Source organism: Parambassis ranga, chromosome 24, assembly GCF_900634625.1.
Source record: "Parambassis ranga chromosome 24, fParRan2.1, whole genome shotgun sequence".
NCBI classification, from domain to species: Eukaryota; Metazoa; Chordata; class Actinopteri; family Ambassidae; genus Parambassis; species Parambassis ranga.
The window spans coordinates 4,492,749-4,512,495 of NC_041043.1; the positions used below are offsets into that span (position 1 = coordinate 4,492,749).

Here is a 19,747-nt window from a genome sequence, read left to right on the forward strand (position 1 = left end):
CTACAGCTAAGCACTTTCTCTGAAGTGTTTTGCATAATCCTTTCAAGAAATAACTTCATGTTACACCGCTGATGGATTTTCTCTGATACTTTCTGCTCAAGATGTCTGACCTCTCTTTGACCAGTGGTTATCGTTACAGGTGTCCACCTAGAAAATTACCAGCAAAGGAAGTATCATCAACATCAAGATTTATTTTACAGTATGGAAAAAAATGTACATCATATCAGTTAATTTCTATTAACCTTTTACATAGCAGTGATGTAAACTGGGTGGCTATTTAAAATGTTATTATAATGATATATAAGGAATATTCAAGCCTGGTTGAAAATCAGTATTCAAAATGTTTAAGATGAGTCCTGCATTAATACAAGAAGGACTAAAGCAGGTCCCTGTGCTAGAGTTTAAAAAAAGGAATTGATTTTATGAAGCACTTATGAAGCCCACTGCATTTTAATTACTCCAGACACAAGTGACTAAATCAAAAACTGAATTATTAAGTCCCATATGAGTGTTTGGAGATTTAGTCTGAGTGTTGGCAATAAGGAGTAGCTAAATAAAACCATCTGAACAATTAATGGACCATTATTGAAAGAGCACTGCCCATGTTTCAGTGCATATTGTGTTGTTTCAGTATATATGTTGTGGTTTCTGCTCGTTTCTCCGCAGTATCTCTGGAGATTGTTGACTCACATGATCCATGAGCTCCCGCACCATGCCGTTCCATTGGCCTGTGCCTTCATCCAGTGCACCGTACTTCCCGTCTTCCACTAATCGCACCTCATAGCGAAACCCCAGGATCCCAGAGAGCTCTTTCAGCAGGTCGATACAGTAGCCCTCAAAGCGGTCGTTTCCATACAGAGGCTTGTCTGACTTCTTAAACATGACATATGGCTCCTCCTGCACAGGGAAAACAAGTTGGTGCAGAAGCATGTGTGTATTCTTATGTGTGTGTGTGTGTGTGTGTGTGTGTGTGTGTGTGTGTGTGTATTTGTTAACTGTGTGTGAGTGTGTGCCGCCTGTGTCTACCAGTATGGTGGATACACGCAGGGATTTGTTAGCCAGAGAATCAGTGATGTTGGATGCCTTGCTTTTGTGAGTCTCTGTCATATTCAGACCACTGGGAGGATCCCATGTTCCAATCTGTCCAAACAGTTAGCAATTGCAGGTTAATATCACATTGAATACAAATAGCATCCATACACCGACCACACAAACACACCTTTTCCAGCCCCTCCTCTTTCAAACTGATGACATCTAGGTCAAAATCTGTCCTCAGTCCATTGGTCTTGTTAAAGAGGACACGTCCCGTCAAGCCATCCCAGTGAGCCTAAAGACAGATATATATACAGCACAATATCCTCAAGCTTTCAGCATTCCATTAACTTTAAGACATCGTCTTTAACAACAACATCCATTCAACCTCGAACCATAAAACTTTTTCTTTCCAAATGATGGATTCTGCCTGGCTCTCCTCTTCACTGTCTACCTCAAACAACATAACAAGAAACAATAAAGCAATGAGAATAGAAGCAGGTTTGACAGGTAAGAGTTCATTATGCATGTGGCTCATTGTGCTTGAAGTTTTCACTTCAAAGCCATTGGAGGAACAGACGAGCACAGCGAGAGATAGCAGACACAGGGAGGGGTGCAGCTACTACAATGCCTCATTCTGAAAATTACCTGCAATGATACCATCCACAGAATGAGAAAGCTTTGTAGAACAAAGCAAATGGCTGACCCTTAGCAGAGTTAAAGGGTCACACTCGCACACACACACAGGCAGGCTTTGATATAAACACAGGTGGAGATATGTGTGGGGGGGAAAGAAAATGAAACAACACATTGTTACGGTGGATAATGTGGTTATTTAGATTCCATTTTTGTAAAGACTATTGGGGAAGATTAGGCAATGCACTTGTTTGAGGTGTTTATGCAGGTTTCATCATGATAATAAGCATTTTCTACAAGAGACAATGATGAAGAAATGATGTAAACAAGTTGGCAGATAAAAGCTCTGGAAAAAAGAAGATTATAATAGAAAAACATCATTACGGATCCCACAGGTCAGCGGTCAACATAGGGTACACATTGATTAGCAGCACGGGGGGCCTTGTACCTCTTTGATGAGGTTGATGAAACGTCCTCCAAAGCGCCATGGCTTGTGGCGATTACACTGCAGAGAGCTGACGGTGATCTGCTGTGACTGCTGCACTGCCACCGCCACCACATGCACGGCGTCATACATCAGTGCCGCATCCGTCTGCAAACAGGAAAAGAAACATCATTAGAGGCCTGTGTTGACACGTAAACAAGCCCCTCCATTTGTTCACCTGTGGAGGAACATACAATACTCTGTGAGGTTTGGTCAACGACCTCTTTATTCTTCAAGTCAAGACATAAATTAGGAGTCTTGCCAGCAGTAAATGACTTGCACAAATGGCACAGTGTCTTAGCCTGTTAGTAAAAATACCCGACCACTGTCTGAGGCAATCACAAAGCTCTGCCAGGGAGAGTCTCTCAGTGGAAGGCCGCTCTGTCAGTGTGAAGACTAATAGCTCCTGATGGGTGTGCCTGTTCCCCAGAGAGATGGGATGCAAAATGAGCACCAGTGCAGGCAGGACACGCTAAGCAAAGAGTACAAAAAGGGAGCTGGGATATGTGGCGAATTGCATTGAAAGACACCTGATGGCTATCCGTACAACCTCAGTAATAAGTCATCAAAGAGAGTAATGCTCAAGCAGAAATGTCTCACTCTGACGCGCTGAGATTTATCTTAACTGCTCCAGTGGGCACACATGAAGTCTTTTCATGCTGTGTGTCCACACAGTTTGAGACACTCCACATTTACCCAGGTCAACACATTTACAGCCCAGCTCAGATCCTCTTTCCATGGTCCCACACGGGCTGAAATACACTGTGGTGATCTTATTTGACAAGGCCCGGATGACCAACCTGCGAGAGAGTGTGAAAAATGGCTTTCAAACCGCAAATATCTGCAGCTACAGGATGTTTGTGGGGAAAGAGAGGTGAGTTTCAGCATAGCTAGGCACACTGCAGGAAACCGCTGAGCTAATACCAGTTCCCTATGTTCCATATATGGGTGCAATGAAGCATCCATTTTATCCATGTGGGAGGAGAATGTATAAAAGAGGCAAATGCATGCTCCATGTGCAGTTTTTTTTCAAGTGACAGGCCAATTAAAGAAAGATATCTTACATCCAACAGCAGGGAAAAAGGAAATTAAAGATAAAAAGGGAAGGGGTTTATGTGTGGTTGCAGCGGTGTCAGTTTTTAGCTTGTTCTACTGTGCTTTTAGAGTTGGTGACTGCTGATGTGAAAGGCAGCAACAGATCAGAGAAGGATGGAACCATCTCTGCACTCTTTCATCCCCTCTGCTTCCCTGGGAGAGGCAACAGCCACGGCCATATCTGCTCTCCCAGTGCCAGCAGCGAGCCTGTGTGTGTGTTCACCACATATACTGATTAAGAAAAAAGTCTGTTCCCCACTACTCTTTTTGCTAAATAGAAAAATTTTACACACACTTTCCACTTAAGGGAGAATCATATTCACTTAATGTGTTTAACACAAAGACTGGATCTAGTTTTTTTTTTTTTTTTTTAAAAAACTAGCTGGTTAGAAAAGCAGTACTCACTTTCAGATTGAATCTACTGGATTCTATTATAAATGTACATTTCATATTCATGTATTCAGTAGTAAAAATAACTTTCCACTGCTTCCAGTTCGTCTGTGACGTTGAATTCAAATCAAATATCACTTTTATTTTTATTAAAACCTCTTCATTTGATTTTTGCTTGTTACCCTTTAACCTTCCTAACTTGACTTTTTTTTCGCCAAAATAAACCAATATTGTGTTCCATTTCTTCCATTTGAAACTCTTTCTTTTATTTATAAACCCGGTAGTTGGTTCACACAGAGGCATTCTTTGCATTTTCCATTTAATCTCTGTGGTTATAAATATATTTTGTGAAAAAAAAACTTCTGGGAATAAAAACTGACAACTTGTTTGGTAAAACCAGATACAGTTTTAAAGTTCTGCTTAGAAGTTTATTTTTACTAAATCCAACTGAATTGTTTCATGTGACAGCTGGCTGGTTACACATACAAACATCCCGTACTTTTCATTAAATTGTTTATTAGTTGGATTTTTTTGAGACACATTCTTACTCTGAACATGAATATATTATTATTCACTTTTAAATATTTACACAAACATGAACTGAGAACAAATGGCAGGTAGTGCGATGTGTGAAAGATTAGAATGAAAAACTGTGTATAGTAGCTGTGAACATGACATACTTTGAAGGAAACAGACACATATTCAGCAGCTATAGAGCAGCTCTGGAGGATGACAGCTGCCTGCTTCAGCCTGAACTGATGCTGCAACAGCGATGAGGCTGAAGTGGAAAAAAAATACACTGACACATTGTTGTTTGATTGTTTAGTATATACTGTGTTTCCTTTAAAGAAAAGGAGGTTAGCAGCATGACATATTAGCTTGTACTATTCCCCATCAGCACCATGGGGCTTTTTTTAAACACAGTAAATACTGGGTCATTATAGGGTGCCCCACACCATTATGTGCGTCTCTGCTGCAGCTTCACCCTGTAATAACATCTGTTGCTGTTGATTGGTTAAAAAAAACATTGTGGCACCTTGCTAGTAAAACATGGGCGATAAACCAAGACAACATGCAACCAGGAAAAGCAATATGGATCCAACAGTAAGATAAGGCTTTGTAGGCATTTTACACTGGGTTTGACTGCCTCACAGGTACCACAATAGAAACACAAACACTGCTCAGGTTCATTAGGGTGCGGTTACTGTCTCTACCTCACACTAACCCTGGGTTCCTATGGTCAAAACACATCCACAGCATCAATACATCCAAACCCTGAGATCTCTGGCTGAGGATTTCTCATCACCAACAAGAACAATCAGACAGGGATGAAAAGAGGAGTGAGGAAAATGAGACAGGAGGACGTGAAGAAGAGGAGCAGAGGTAGGAAAGGAGCAGTCCACTTCATGCAACAGCAGGATGATTCATCAATGCTTTATATTGTTTTGAAGGAAATGACAAAACTGGTCAGAGAGTGTATAGGTGAGATGGAGATTATATTACATGTAAAGTACTGGTAGAATGAACTCCATCCAGTGATGGACTATCTGATGAGTATCCTGTTTCTAACAAAGACTTTGAAAATGTGCTCCAATGACAGTAACATGCTTCATCAGCAGCTGTGTAAAGAGTTTTGTTTTTAATCTGGGCAGGAGGCAGCAGTTTGTTTATGGTCACATAAAGATTGATTTGGCTACAAGATGCCTCAGTTTATGTGAGCACAGGACATTGGATGTTATACAATATAAACAGCTCTGTGTGCTGTGGTTAAAATATTCCACTGATTCTTTGTTTGAAAGATTTATGTCATTCTCTTAGCTTCTCTTCTGACTTTAAATCCATTCCTGGAAATATTTCCCTCATCTCTTAAGTTCCGATGGCTGTGATATATCAAATATTGTCTGGCTAAAATGATTTATAAAACAAAGATCTTTTTTCCTATGTTAGAGTAGAACGATTCCTGAAAATCCCTTTATGATGGGAACAAAAAGAAGCTGGCATCAAATAGAGGCAGAGAGAACAAGGCAAGAAAAAATGTGAAATGATGCCTCACAGCTCTGGCAGATTGCTTTCAATTTAAAAACAATCCGAGAGCGATCTTGATATTTATTGCAGGGCCAAGCACAGGTCCTGTGGGGTGCTTTAAGTGCTTTAAGTGAAACCAATCTTGAACCACTGGGACACTCAAACATAGAGGGAAAAGTGTTTCAAAGAAGATGTCCTAAAACTTTGTTTCCTTGTCCTCTCTCTCTCTCTCTCTCTCTCTCTCAGGCCATCTGAATTACACTCATAAATGCAGCATTTGTCTGCTTTCATTTTTAGCACACCTTACATCTTCCTTGATGTCTTTGGATTTTTACCTCTCTCATAAACACGATACGTGATGAAGATACAAATATTAACACACGTGCAGGAACCAATTAGCAGGATGCGTGCACACCACCACACAACATAATCACACTCCCACACAGTGACAAACATCAACTTGCCAGCGTCCCAGAGGCATGCCTCATTTGTCGCCGTCGCATGCAGTTTCCTCGGTTAGAACAGGTGAACTGCAAACTCCACAGCCTGTGTGTGCCTCTGTGTGTGTGTGTGTGTGTGTGTTTACACATTTTCCTTGCATCAGTATTCACACCAGCTCGCCACCTGTGCATAATTCCATAATTCCTCAGATAATGTAGCACGCTGAACAGCGACATCTCTCCTTCTCTTCTCACCCCTCTCCAATCAGCTGTCCTCCACCAGCAGTCCTCTACACATAACTGCTGATGGACATGGACTCTGACTGCTTGTGTACAGTGGAAGTCCACTGTTTATACATATCATATACATCTGATTAGCCCTAATGAGATTTGCGCTGACCTGTTATTCACAATGCATCGCTGGGCTGCAGCTGCCAGGCACAGAGCAGCAACAACAACAACACACACACAGACACACACACCAGCATGTAAAGATATGCACTTCAACAAACACACCTCCCGGCAGCATTGCCATCAGTGTCAGAGTCACAGTGTCAGCGGGAGAGAAGGAAGCTCTTTGTTTTCTTGGAGCAGAAGTCACTCTGCTCTCAGATCACAGACGGACCCATGGGGTTTGATGATTTGATAGAAGAAAGAGGTAATTATTCATTTCATTCCATAGTTTATATGTATTTGTGCCGCTTCACCACACAGTCGGTGTGACTATTAGTCACAAATACTGCTGTCCCGTTAATGACAGCATTTCTGAACTTCTTTTTAAATCCATTTTAAACAATTAAATATTCCTGAAATGTGTAGACTTTTTTTCTTTTGTAACAAATCCCACCAATTTCTGCTTTAATCAAGATACACAGTCACATTCAGTCCTCCCCACTGAGTCTGATACATTTGTTTCATCGTCTGAGATGAAAATTCTACATGCAGCGCGGACACTGGTGGGAAATATCTGTACATAATCAGTGCTGAATTTCAACCAATGTGGAAAATGAAAGTCAAAAGACTCACTAACAAAAGGATGGTGGTCTATAACACACCACCAAGATCAATACCATTGCTATGTGCTCTGTTCAATATAAAACTGGAGCCATATTAGTATGCACAAACACAAGAGAGAGACATATTTATTCAGACTCACACACAGTCAAACATTAGCCTAACTAAGCATTGTTGTCTTTCAGACAAGCAGCGCTGCTTTGCATCACTATTTCCAGAGTAACAAAGCTTTAACTGCTCAAACATCCTGAATCTCAGGCCAAAGCATGAGTTGTGATTAAATGATGAGTCATTTCAGAATTAGGCTTTTTATAATGCTACCAAGTTGCTAGAGTCTAAGAGGAGACAAGGGTTCAACAGCACTTCTCTACCCTGTGATGGATTCTGCTGGCCAAAGGTGCCAAAAGGGACTGGGTTATCTTTGGACAAAGCCAGGTTAAGTGTTTCCTAACACTTCCTGGTTTAGGCTTCATGTATAGCAGTCAGGTATAAAAGCTGTGCCAATGCTTTCATGTAACAAATATAAATATTTTTACAAAAAAAAAGGCATACAGTTTGCAGATGAAGCCTCGTCATGTTCCTCGAGCTTGTGATGTTTTCGGGATGTGTCGCACGTCAGCCTCTTAGCAGATTTAGTTGGTGAGTCATTAGTTTTTTTTCTGTTTCTTACATTACTGCTGTATATATAGGATTGTATATATAGCATTGGTGTGTTACATGAGACTGCAGGTGATGAACACTGAGTCACTACTTTGAGAGTTGTGCAAATGTAGCAGGAGAATGAAAAGAGGAGGGTTGAAATACACTGAAATGTGACATATGTGATTTATGGGGCATATTACAGCAGTTTCAGGTTTCGGAGTGCAGAAGGCAGAGCAGGCAGTGTCAGATCATTTTGGTGAGGAAAAAAAAGCCCTCGGGTGACTGCGGCTCAGTACACCGCCATCTCTCTCTCAGTCCACAACTTTTCCAGTCTGCCTCTCTTCGTCTCCTTCTCACTGACTGCCTCTGTTCGGCCTCAGTCCCTCCTCCCTTCAACCCTGTCTCTTCCTCCTTTTCATCCCTTTTGTTGTTGCCCTGCCTCCTCCAGTTGCTCTCTACAGCATTTCACAGAGCTGTGTCTGAGTATTACTCAGAGTTGGGGGGCTTTGCCAGTGCTGTCACTGTTATATTTTTCCTCTTTTTCTATTTTGTGCATTAGAGGTTTAATCCCTTTCTCACATTTCATTTCCGCATGCTGAGGCAACAGAGGAGCCCCGCTGCATTTTTTTTAAACAAGGTTTTTGTCACCACACTGAAGCAAAGGCAGGCTTCCTCCAGCAAGGACCCCTGGGTAACAGATTCATTGATGGTGGCTGGATTTATATGAAAGAACATTCATGGTTTTATTGTAGATTTAAGCACACTTTAAAAGGGGATAAAGGACTACACTGAGGAGTTTTTTCCATTTTAAAGAGAAGGTCTTGTGGGACTGGTGAGAGTGTGAGCAAAAGTCCCTTTGATGTCTGTCTATATATATCGGTTTAGTTCTGATGTAGCGTTATTAAAGTACCGTTATCAAACACAGACAGATGCTTTAAGGTTGACGCAACCCTTTGTTGACCTTATGTTATTATTATGTAATTTTACCATTATCTAGGTGAGGTTGTAGCTTAAACACACATTGATTCATTTCTGTAACCTCATAGTTTTTTTACTCTGTACAGACAATAAACTGTATATTTGAAAAGACAGAAAGAAGCAGAGAGAGAGAGAGAGAGAGAGAGAGAGAGAGAGAGTTAATGCCCTTGTCAAACTGTGAAAACAGTTAGTTTACATAGCTAAATTGGTAGAGCAGTTCAAATATGCACAGACTGCTGATGCTAACTACCAAGTTCCACTGCTGTTTGTTTCAAACAAACTGCTGGTCCCACTGCCAGGAACACTTTCTTGCATACTAGATTTTCCCTCCCAACATTTGTCTGATTGAGTGTTGTGATATTAAAGGTAAGGTAGGAGATTTCATTCTGATGCACTTTTTGTTAAATTAGTGTAACATCTCTTTACAATCCGATAGCAACCAATTAGTTTGGCAGTTTCGCTTTAAAACGAAGAACAGAAATCATCTGTGGAAGCTATAAAACACTAAAAACATCAGCCAATCCTGCGAGGCACCCCTGCGCGAAGTATTGGCTGGTTGTCACTCTCTTCCTTCTCTGCGCGCTCCAGAGAGGTACGTGCATGATGGCCGAAGTCACAGACTGGTTGGGAGGCGTGGCTTTGGGGTGAGCTCCGAGACAAAGGGGCGCGTGTTTACTTTCAAAATCTGGCTGACTCTCACTGAGTTTTCAAAATCTCCTACCCTACCTTTAATTCAGCACAAAACAAAAATTCAAGAGTCAAGAGACCACCACTCCAGTATTAGAGGAAAAAATACCATGTCAACCATGTGGATGGACAGGAATGTATGTACTCTTTTGTTGCAAGCAGGTAGGTAGGTTGTTTACCATGCTGCAGCAGTGTCTTGAGATAGTTCAGACACATTTTGATGTCCATGTGTCCTCAAATTTAATGAAAGTCTAGCTAATGAAAAAAGGGGGACACTGTAATATCATGAATACCAAGCACAGGAAAAAAGAACTGCACCACTATTTGATGGTAATCCATCCATTTCACTCAAAAGCATCAAGCCGTGGACCAATGAAGTGACAGTGCCACCATGATCTCCAGAACAGAGCCACTAGCATGGCTAAAAATATCACAGATTATGTCTGCATGTGAGAAACATCAAATATGATACTGCTCCAATTTTATTAAGTCTGACAAAAGAGGCTGTGACTGCTCAGAGCAGTGGTGTCCCACCAGACCCTTTCAGGCAACAGCATGCTGCTGGCAGCACGGTCCAGTGCAGAGTCCACCCTAATTAACACCATGCTGCCAAACCTACATCTGATTAAGTGGCTGTTTAACATGATGGCCTTTCCTCATATTTAATCAGCCTCCAGCCAGGTTCTGCTAAAGAGACTAGTAGGTGCCCACTCCACAGGCTTTATCTCCCTCGAGGTCGTCATCAAAACTTTTCCAAAAAATTCCAGAGCAACAACTTCTTGCATATTTCAGACCACTTGAAAACGAGCCAGGTCTTGGGTTGTGATTAAATGAGTCATATAAGAACTAGGCTTCATCTGTGACAACAACAAGTCAGAGCTGGAGTCTGCGGGGAGAGGAGGGTTGTTTGAGGGCTAAACAGTCCTTCGTATTCCTCTACCATCTGTTTGGTGGCCAGAGTGTGGGAGGGAGAGAGGGAGAGTGAGGATATATGCGGTATGGAGGGAGTCCACACTTGATTCATAGTGTAAACAACACAGCCAGTGTTAATTACATCTGGGTTACTGCTAAACAGGGCCATTTTGCAGAGGTCTCTCTAGAATACAGGAGTAGGAGGATGCTATCAATTTAAAAAAATCTGCACTACGGGGCAATCTTTTGTTTAGTGTAAGAAAATGCATTTGTTATTTATGAACTGCAACACAAGGACAGAATAAAAATCTTCCTTGTTATCATATGAGTGAGACCTGCTTTTGTAATTGTCATGTTATTGCAGGACATACGGCAAGAAGCTGTGCTAGAAGGAGCATGGGATTCCACAATTAAGTTGTTTTATTCAAGGATGAATTATTAATTAATAAACCAAACAAAGTAGTTTAAATAGATTTCATTATGCAGAACACCCTATATTTTTATTTTGTATATGAGCAAATGACATCATAGAGCTGTAGTTTAATGCATGGTTAAACAATGTGCCTTTTATATGCGTACAAAATATGAAACCAATTAATATATACAAGAGCAAAAAGTATCAGACATTTAGGTAGAGGTAAATTAGTAATGCCTGTTTGCCTCCTATTAATGTCACTTTGCTAAACTAGGCTTCAATTCACAGAAAAGGTTCTATAAACTGATAAACTGACAAAAATAGGTATTCAGATCTGCTTCTAGACAAAATAGCACAGTTAATTCTAGGCATTAAAATTCATTCATTCACATTCATTCATCATTACTAAATTGACAAATGTCCTTTCTTTCTTCTTATAGTGAAGAGGATTTTACCCATTAGAGGCTTGCCTTTCATAATGAATGTGAATGAACAGGCTGCTTCAGGAGAATTTCTATAGGAGCTGTGTTGTTGCACGATGGATGTCTAAAATCAATACTGAAAATGAAATGAAGTGGCTTTCGGTGGTGATGTAGTTATAAAAATTATTAGCAAAAAATGCTGATCATTAAAATTGCCATGATTATTATGAATATTATTACCCTCTTGTGTGGTCCCCCATGAAACAGAAAGGTATCCTATAGAAATTCTCTGGCACTGCACATATGCTTTTGTAACCCACCTCTGTGTGTGTGTGTTTATATGTAGGCCTACTGTATGCTTCCACCTAAATGATCACATATATGTATGCCTAGTATATACTCTATGTGCGTGTTCTCCTGAGTGCAGATGGGAGGCCCAGCCCTTGCAAACTGATAGCTTGCCCAGAGATCCCAAGGCCAGCCAATATCCCTGAGCCTAAGTATGACCATGACACACAGCTTCTGCTGTCTTCACTGGCCCCCAGGGGATGATCGTATGATAGTGATCTGATGATAGCTGTTGTCCCTGATTGCAAGGGCTTTTATTGTCCTATATAACATCTGCAGGCGCTTGTGAGGAATGTCTGGTGTTCATGTGTGTGATACATAACTGCTGCATATTGAATTTGACAGAATGTCTTCTGTATACTTTCAGTTTAGTTTATCCAGATCTAAAAATGATAAATAAATAGTAAAATGTATTATAAGTAGCAAAACTTAAGGGGTGAAATATCCTCTTTTTAAAATTCCTCCTCTCCTTCTGCCTGTTCTCACTCACAAAAGGCTTCTGTGGACCGAGGGAGCACTGGTGCTAATAATGTTGATGCTGTGCCAAGCCCAGCTGGTGGTGCCCGGCACAGGGCATCGAGTGTCTGCTCTCCACAGTCGCTGTCTTTAAAAGGCTCTCTCCTTTGCCAACTGGGATCAGAGGGAGGGAGATCACACTGCTGTAATGGACGCAGCCAACCTGTGAACCTGCGTGGACCTCCTTCTGTTACCTCCATCCGTCCTATACCAAATACAACACTGAAGCATCTCTGTGTTACTACCAAAAAAAAGAGTCAGCTGCAATGAAAGCTTTATATATTTTGAGCTAACTTCCAGTATTATCATATTTAAGTTCAGATGTGCTGGTGATTCAGCAGAGAATAATACATAATAGAAATTACTACTATAGAATTTATTTAAGCTGCAGGGGAGAAACTAAAGTCAGTTGAGCAAATAAAAGGATTCCCCAAGTGCTGAATTAAATTTCCAGCAAAGTTGATTTGTGCAGGCAAAATATGTCCGCTATTCAATATCTCACTGACTGGAGAGCACCAAATTTGGCACAACACCCACACAGAGGACCCTCATTTGGTTGAAACATTGTTTGAATGAAGCTCACCGGGAGAGGGGATTCATGTGTCGCTATTCTCTTCCCATTGTCAGTCACCAGGCAGCCGAGTGCTATAACAAACCCACCGGTGAGACCGCAGCCAAGCCCCCCCCCACCCTTTGGAAGAACCACCAGAACTGAATCAGACATCTTACAGTATGTGCTCAGCGTGTTTCACACTCACATGCAGTACAGTACAAACACACACTTGTACATAAACAGGCATGATAAACACCTTCTAACCGGAGCGTAGCTGCCACCGCTCTCACTGTGTGGGTGTCTCCCACTCTACTCCCAGCGGTGCTTGTTAATGCAGCTAGGAATCTATTCTCTCCCCGTCTCTTTCTACCCCTGTGCATTTCTCAGCAAACCTGCTTCCTCTCCCTTTTTTTTTGCTCTTTCTCTTTCATGCTCCACTGCCATTATCCCTAATTTGAGCCAGAATAGCAATGAGCAAAAATCATTTTAAAAGGCACATTGTGAACCACAGAGAGTCAAAACATTACATTAAAGCCTGTCGATAGAATTTCAGTCTTTGTTGATCTGGTGGTAACGGCATGTGAAATGCAATAATACACATCCAAGGATTCAGATGAAATGTATCGATCACTGAAGGAAACACCACTTGATGGGAAAAGAACAAAGAGAATAGCAGCTGGTTCAGCATTTAGTTTTCAGACAGAAAAAAACAAACTATCCAGAGCCACTTGTGTACACAAATTAGTGGCAGTGTCACATATCACATATCACTCACAAGGCTGCATTTACTCACGCACAGGTCACAATTTGCTGTGGTTGGCGAAATGTGTCAGAATGAACAGTGAGAATGTAAATGTGGCACTAAGCAGAACATGTGTGCAACACTTGCTGTGAATCCCCTCTGTGTTCAAGTGTAATTTATATTCTATGGGGTAATGCAGTCTGTCATTAATGATTACGCAGGGAGGCAAACACAGAGTGCACATAAATTACGATGGAAAATGCAGCCAAAAATAGTTACATAATGCAAGAAATCAGAGGTTATATTACTGCTACTATTGACTGTGAAAATTGCACATGATAATTTTGTGTCAATAATATATCACAATATATATTATTTCCATTTCTGTATATTACTCTCAATAATGCTGCTCAAAGCTGGTTGCAGGACGTGATAACTAGCTAGCTACTAGTGCAAAATGAGGCCACAACTGCAGAGCGAAATCATGAGATATGACAGTTTTGGTTTGATTATTATGTCATAAAGAATGAGTACCATTGCAAAGTTCACTGTGCATGCATGTAGCGTAGTATTTGTTGTATTTTCAATTCATTAACCCTGTGCTAATCTAAGATGGCTTTTACATTGTCCCATGTGATCTAGGCCCCACCTTGTCGTATCCAAACAAGTGATCTATTAATAATAGAGCCATTATTATGAGCTATTACACCAGAATTTTCAATTGTGTTGATGTCACTGGAGAACATCCAGCTCTCGGTGGCGATAATTATAGCTCAATGAAACATAGACATAAATGAAATGATGCAGATGCAGCAACTGTCTGGGCCTAAAGCCTCAGTGAGGTGGTCAACTGGGAAACTGGGAAACAGTTTTTTTCTCATTAGATTCAAGTATATATTTCGCCCACTGGATGGGATTTAAAATACTGCAAATTAGTACAAAGCATTATAACTAAATATCATGCAGCTGTGGGCAATAATTATACACACATAGGAGGAAATAATGATCACATTAGACACAAAATATCTGATATGTGTGTCTGTTTTCGTGTTTGTTAAAGGGCCCTAATTGCTGGAAATTCATCTCAAGATGGAGGGTTAAAATAACCCGAACTGCACATTACTCTAGAGATATGCTCGAAGAGTTGACACAAACAAATCAACAGCACACAGACCAGCAAATGAACAGGGCTAATTAGCATCCCTACGCTCGTTATGCATCCCTTCACGTCAGAGATACCTCTAACAGACTTAGGAGGCAGCGGCTCTGTGTGTTGCTGCGAGCATGCCTGGTCTGAGAAGGGACTTCTCATTATGCACCCTTCCCTGAAACAGCACTCGGCCTCACCCAGGGCACTGAATGTCACTGTGATTATACACTATCCTGCATTAACGAAGCCTAGTGGCGTGAAAAAAAAAACATTGCATTCACCTCCCAACAATTGTTACATCCTCATCGCCTCCATCTTTCCTGTCCGCACTCCTCCTCCTCATCATCAAACCCTTCTTGCCGCAACCCATCTCACCTTCCCCACCCTCCTCCTCCTCCTCCTCCCCCCCCCCCCCCCCCCCCTCATCTCAGTCAATCAATCCTTCATGAAATCACAAGGTGACACAGACGGCGTTGTCCTGGTAACCATCGCTAAACAACTGTTGCCTGGTCACTGAGCACAAATAAGCCCAGAGCCCAGCAAGGCTTCTGCACTGCACAGAATAAGGACAAGGCCTGAGAGTGAAGAAATAAAAGGCTGCTGCAGGGAGGGTCGGGGGTGGAAGGTCACTCAGTGGCCGCTGCAGCCCTCCCTCGCTTAAATTTAATGATACCCTTCAAGGTGGCTTGTCTGCACAGAGCACAGTAGCATAAATGTCAGGCAAATCTACAGATTAATTAAAACGCGTGTGCTCCACAAAAACGCAATATTATCTCATTTATAAAGTACAGGATTTTTTTTTTGTTATTCATTTATCATGCCATTAAAATGACAGTGTTTTTTATATTCATCTTGTAATCTCTTCATTCACTCATTACTGGGTGGAACAAGCTAAAGAATAAAATACATCAAACCTGGGGACTTATAAATAGAGCCATCTAATGAAGCACTTTATCAAGCCTGCCTTCAGACATATTATTTATTATTTAACTGTGATTCTGGTGCAGTGAGATATGTCAATATGCACTATAGGATCTGTCACAGTGATTCATGCAATACTAATTAATCAATTCACCATCGTCTGGTAATATCCATTAATTTCCGGTAAAGTAAAAAAAAACTAAGCAATTCAACCTCCTATTGAAAAGTCCTTTCTGCGTGCACAACTACTTCTTGTTTTCTGCATTTATGAAGAAAGGGATGCAGATACTTTAGCTTGAGGGTAATGTTACATGATACTACTATATTTACAACAGTATGTGGGGTATATTTCTGATGAGATGTTACATTGACCTGAAGTATATGCGCATGAAACAAGGAAAGGCGCATTTATTTCCCTGACTTGATTCTGTGTTTTTTTTATCATATGTAATGGTCAATTAAGGCTGAGATTGATATATGAATAGACATCATGCACTCTGTCTAATTCAAAGGCTTGTCTTTGAAGCAAAGATACTTCTTTCATTACACAGATTTCTGATACAAGGTCTTAAATCTGCCAAGAAACAAAAAGGAAAGGCAGGCCAGGAGAAGAAAAAAAAGGTGTTTGTCTCTAAGGAAGGTGCTGTGAGGGAGGTGGAGTAAATTGACTGTTTACAACAACAGACCCAGAAAGGGACCTTGAATGTCCATGACTAGCTCCATTCCCTTTTTCACTTTCAAATCACCTTATCCCATGCTTTTTTGGATGCCATCCTAAAAAACCAAGGCCATAATTTCCGTCCAATTTGCTCCCTCTCTCTGCGTGAACACTGACAGATTGTCATATTTTGGCCACGCTCCCAGAGGAGAGTTGTGAGAGGCAGGAGGGCAGATAAATGGCTATTACCATTCACACCAGCTCATTACTGAGCATTTAGACGCAGGAGCACCAACCAAAAGCTCCACACCGGGGGCATTCATGCTGCTACTGTACCCACCCCAGGAGCCCTGCATCATTAAGCATGTGATTGACAACTGGAACTCTCCTCTGCTCTTTTGAAATAACAACTATACATTTTAAAACCTGTTTTACAAACAATCATCTCAAGCCTCATAAAGATAAGAGACACTCTGAAGCTTTATGTGCGGTGTCAAACTGATTTGTTTACTTGGCCATGCAGACATGAAGTATAGCTATAAGTAAGCATGATTTTGCATTCACAGCGTAATGTGAACAACAGCAAAATGATTTAATCTTACCGTCATGAATCCATCCAGCAGGCCCGAGTCCGGTTTGGGTGGGGCCTGTAGCCGCTCCATTGACCACTTCTCGATGATTGACGACACCTGAGAGTTTTCTGTGTTAAGGATGCGGAACCCCGTCATATTGACTCCACTGTAGCGATACGGTTCCATGTCGAGGGCAAAAAGGTCCTACAAGCAAAAAAAAAAGAAAGATGAAACTGTAACTGCATTTGATCTGCAGAAATAAAAGATGTTTCTTATCTTTACTCATGTGCTGCCATGCAGCTCTCATCTCAGTAATTAAGAGTAATCATTTGAGTGGTAGCTTCAGCCAAAGAAGAGAGAGTGCAGTTGAAGGTATTTCAGGAGTTATTTTATCTCACGCTGAGGCAGTAGCCTTGATTAAGGCAAGACTTTCAAGGTTACAGGCAGGCTTTTGGTGGACTGCCATCTATCATGTGGAAATGAAAGGACGACCCAATTGTCCTGCATACAGCATGTCTGGCATTTCACCAGGCAGATGTCTCTGGGACGCAGCAACACAGTTGACAGAGCAACAGCAGGTGATGGCCGCAGAATGGGGGTGCCATGGTCAATGTTTGCCGTCCTATTCGGAAATCAGCATGGATGGCTTGGTACCAGTATACGGCAGCTTAGGCCAGCACAGTGGCCTTCATTCTGCCAAACACTGTCTGATGTGAAAGGAGGCATGTTTCCATCCCACAAGCAGCAGCACGCCACCGAAACAGTCCTATAATCACTATTCTTTTTCTTTCCCAATGACATACCTGCTGTCATTCACTCCCCTTTCATCTAGCTGGGTTCTTATGTGGATGCACTGGGTATAGTTACATATCCTGTGCACTGGTAAATGTCTTTTTCAGGTCAGTTTTCTCCAACCTTTCCATCAGCCTTTCCAATTGTGCTCCAAACAACACAGCATGCCATTTGTTTGTTAGAGCTATAATGGACCAAATGGGTGACAGTCTCATCTGCTCAGGGCTATTATCTGAGCTCTCAGTCTTCTGTTCTCTGGGCTCTGCAAAGATGTGCTGCTTTTCATCTGGAGCGTAGCAAGCAATCTTTGTAGTGGCAAGATCAAAGAAGTTTGGAGAACTTCAATCACTGCCAGAGTTGGATAAAATACCTCCAACTGCTTTTGTTTCCTACACTCAGAGGGCTGTGGTCAGCCAGGAGGGGTAAAAAGGTGGGTGCTGAATTTAGAAGGAAAGAAAAAAACAAAAAACTGAAGCTAAACTTTTACAACTAATATTTTAAAATGCAACTTGGATATTAATAATTAACAACATGACAATGACTTAGCTTCTCAAAACTATCAGCACAAAGTCAGGTTGTAGTTCAGGTTCAAAAGGATTCACAGAAAATGAAAATAATGGGATGGTTTTCTTTGACTCGCTCCCAGTTGTGTTGCATTTAATTTTGCTCTCAGAGAGAGAAAAAGGCTCTCAGGCACTCAGACAGACAGATGAATTTTGCCTCGCAACAACCAGAAACAGATCATTGCTTGCACAACAATAAGCTCAGAGAGAAAAACTGTCCAAACCACATATTATCAAGTGGACAGTGCTGTATAATAATGTTTTTTTTTATTATTACATTGTCAACAAAACAAAGTGCCAGTGTACTCACCAGGGTAGTAAAAATATAATGGTAGTACTCAGTCATCATCCCCATGGCAAGGGCCTACCGAGAGGAATGAATAGTACACAGGTGGTTAAAGAGCATAGCACAATTATTCATTTAGCTCTTCAATCTATAGAGAGTAGTCACCTTGACATTCGTCAGGAAGGCAGTTGAAAATTGTTGCTAACATTTTTAATGGAAGCAGGTGACTGATAAATATATGTAGTACATGTAGTGTAGTACAGTGGGGGTCAAATTTGTATGTTTGTGTACTGTGTGCATGATAATATACGTAGGAGAAGATCTTTTCTTCCAATCCAATCCAATCCATCTTTATTTATAGAGCACCTTTTAAAAGACAACAGGGTCAGCCAAAGTGCTGTACACAGCCTACCAGGCATAGAATAATTGACTAATAAAATAGAATAAAATGACACGGACAACCCAAGAAAATGGCAAGAAGCTTGTTGCAGATTGGAAATAAATGCATCATAAGTTGCCACTGAGTGTAGTGTATGTCCCAACACTGCAGGCAGGGCAATGAGGACCACATCATCCCAACCACATGTGGATTTTATGTGTAGGTTTGATCGTTGTATGATGTTTCTGTTGTGTCTGTTTTTGTACTAAGGGTGTAAATAAAAGTAAGATAAAATACTAACTCCACACTATATCTCACCTAAATGAGCAAAAGACATTAGCATCACAGACAAAAAAAAAACAATTTGGTCATTTATGCGCAAGGATGTATTGTCACAAAATGACGGTATCAACAGTTAATTTATAGTCAAAATAACCCACAAATAAGACATTTATACTGTCTCTGAAGCATAAAAAAAGAATAAAAGCAGCAGTCAAATTATTGCTAAAGCTCAAATCACACATTGTCTTTGCCCATTTTTAAAAAAGGATTTTAAAGTAGATGTTTTTCACACAAAATGTGTTGTTTGTACTGATATTATTTTGTTTATTTCACAGCTCTCTGTGAAGAAGCAAAATACCTTCCAAATTCCTTGTTATTTTCTAAGCACACAAATAGGGCTATTTAAAGTCAGGAAAACAGTGTCAAGGAAGCAGGAACGACGTGCACACAAACATGAAGGCACTAGATGGTTTTACTGCTGATGCTACATAAATAAAGACTTGTGTGAAGCAGAATATAAGCAGACTTTTTTTCTTGAATGACACTTTAGCTATTCAGCGTAATAAATAACCAATCTTGTTGTTTCCCATAGACGCACAACCATATAGAGAATTCAAACAGTGCAATCGGCCTGTGAGAAGACTTGAATTCAATCAGGACCCCCGCAGTTCTCATAAATAATGTGCCTCTGTTAAATGAATTTAACATGCCTGCGAGCAGAATTAGACTTTCTAATTAAAAAAACTTTATTGTGCAGCAGAGAGCATCCATTATGACGGGTCAGTAGTTAAGATCTAATATTCTAGAAAGAGA

The 19,747-nt window shown here is 40.9% G+C and overlaps 1 protein-coding gene across 1 annotated transcript in view; it reads right to left on the reverse strand.

Annotated features, from left to right (window-relative positions):
• The window catches only part of LOC114428363 (glutamate receptor ionotropic, kainate 2-like), a 51,719-nt gene that overhangs the window by 12,187 nt on the left and 19,785 nt on the right, over window positions 1–19,747 (reverse strand). Inside the window, exons 5-10 of the mRNA XM_028396711.1 lie at window positions 18,298–18,351; window positions 16,663–16,836; window positions 2,117–2,260; window positions 1,220–1,327; window positions 1,027–1,140; window positions 691–897 (exon numbers count right to left, since the gene is read on the reverse strand). Of these exons, the coding sequence (XP_028252512.1) occupies window positions 691–897; window positions 1,027–1,140; window positions 1,220–1,327; window positions 2,117–2,260; window positions 16,663–16,836; window positions 18,298–18,351 (801 nt within the window). The remainder of the gene's footprint in view (window positions 1–690; window positions 898–1,026; window positions 1,141–1,219; window positions 1,328–2,116; window positions 2,261–16,662; window positions 16,837–18,297; window positions 18,352–19,747) is intronic.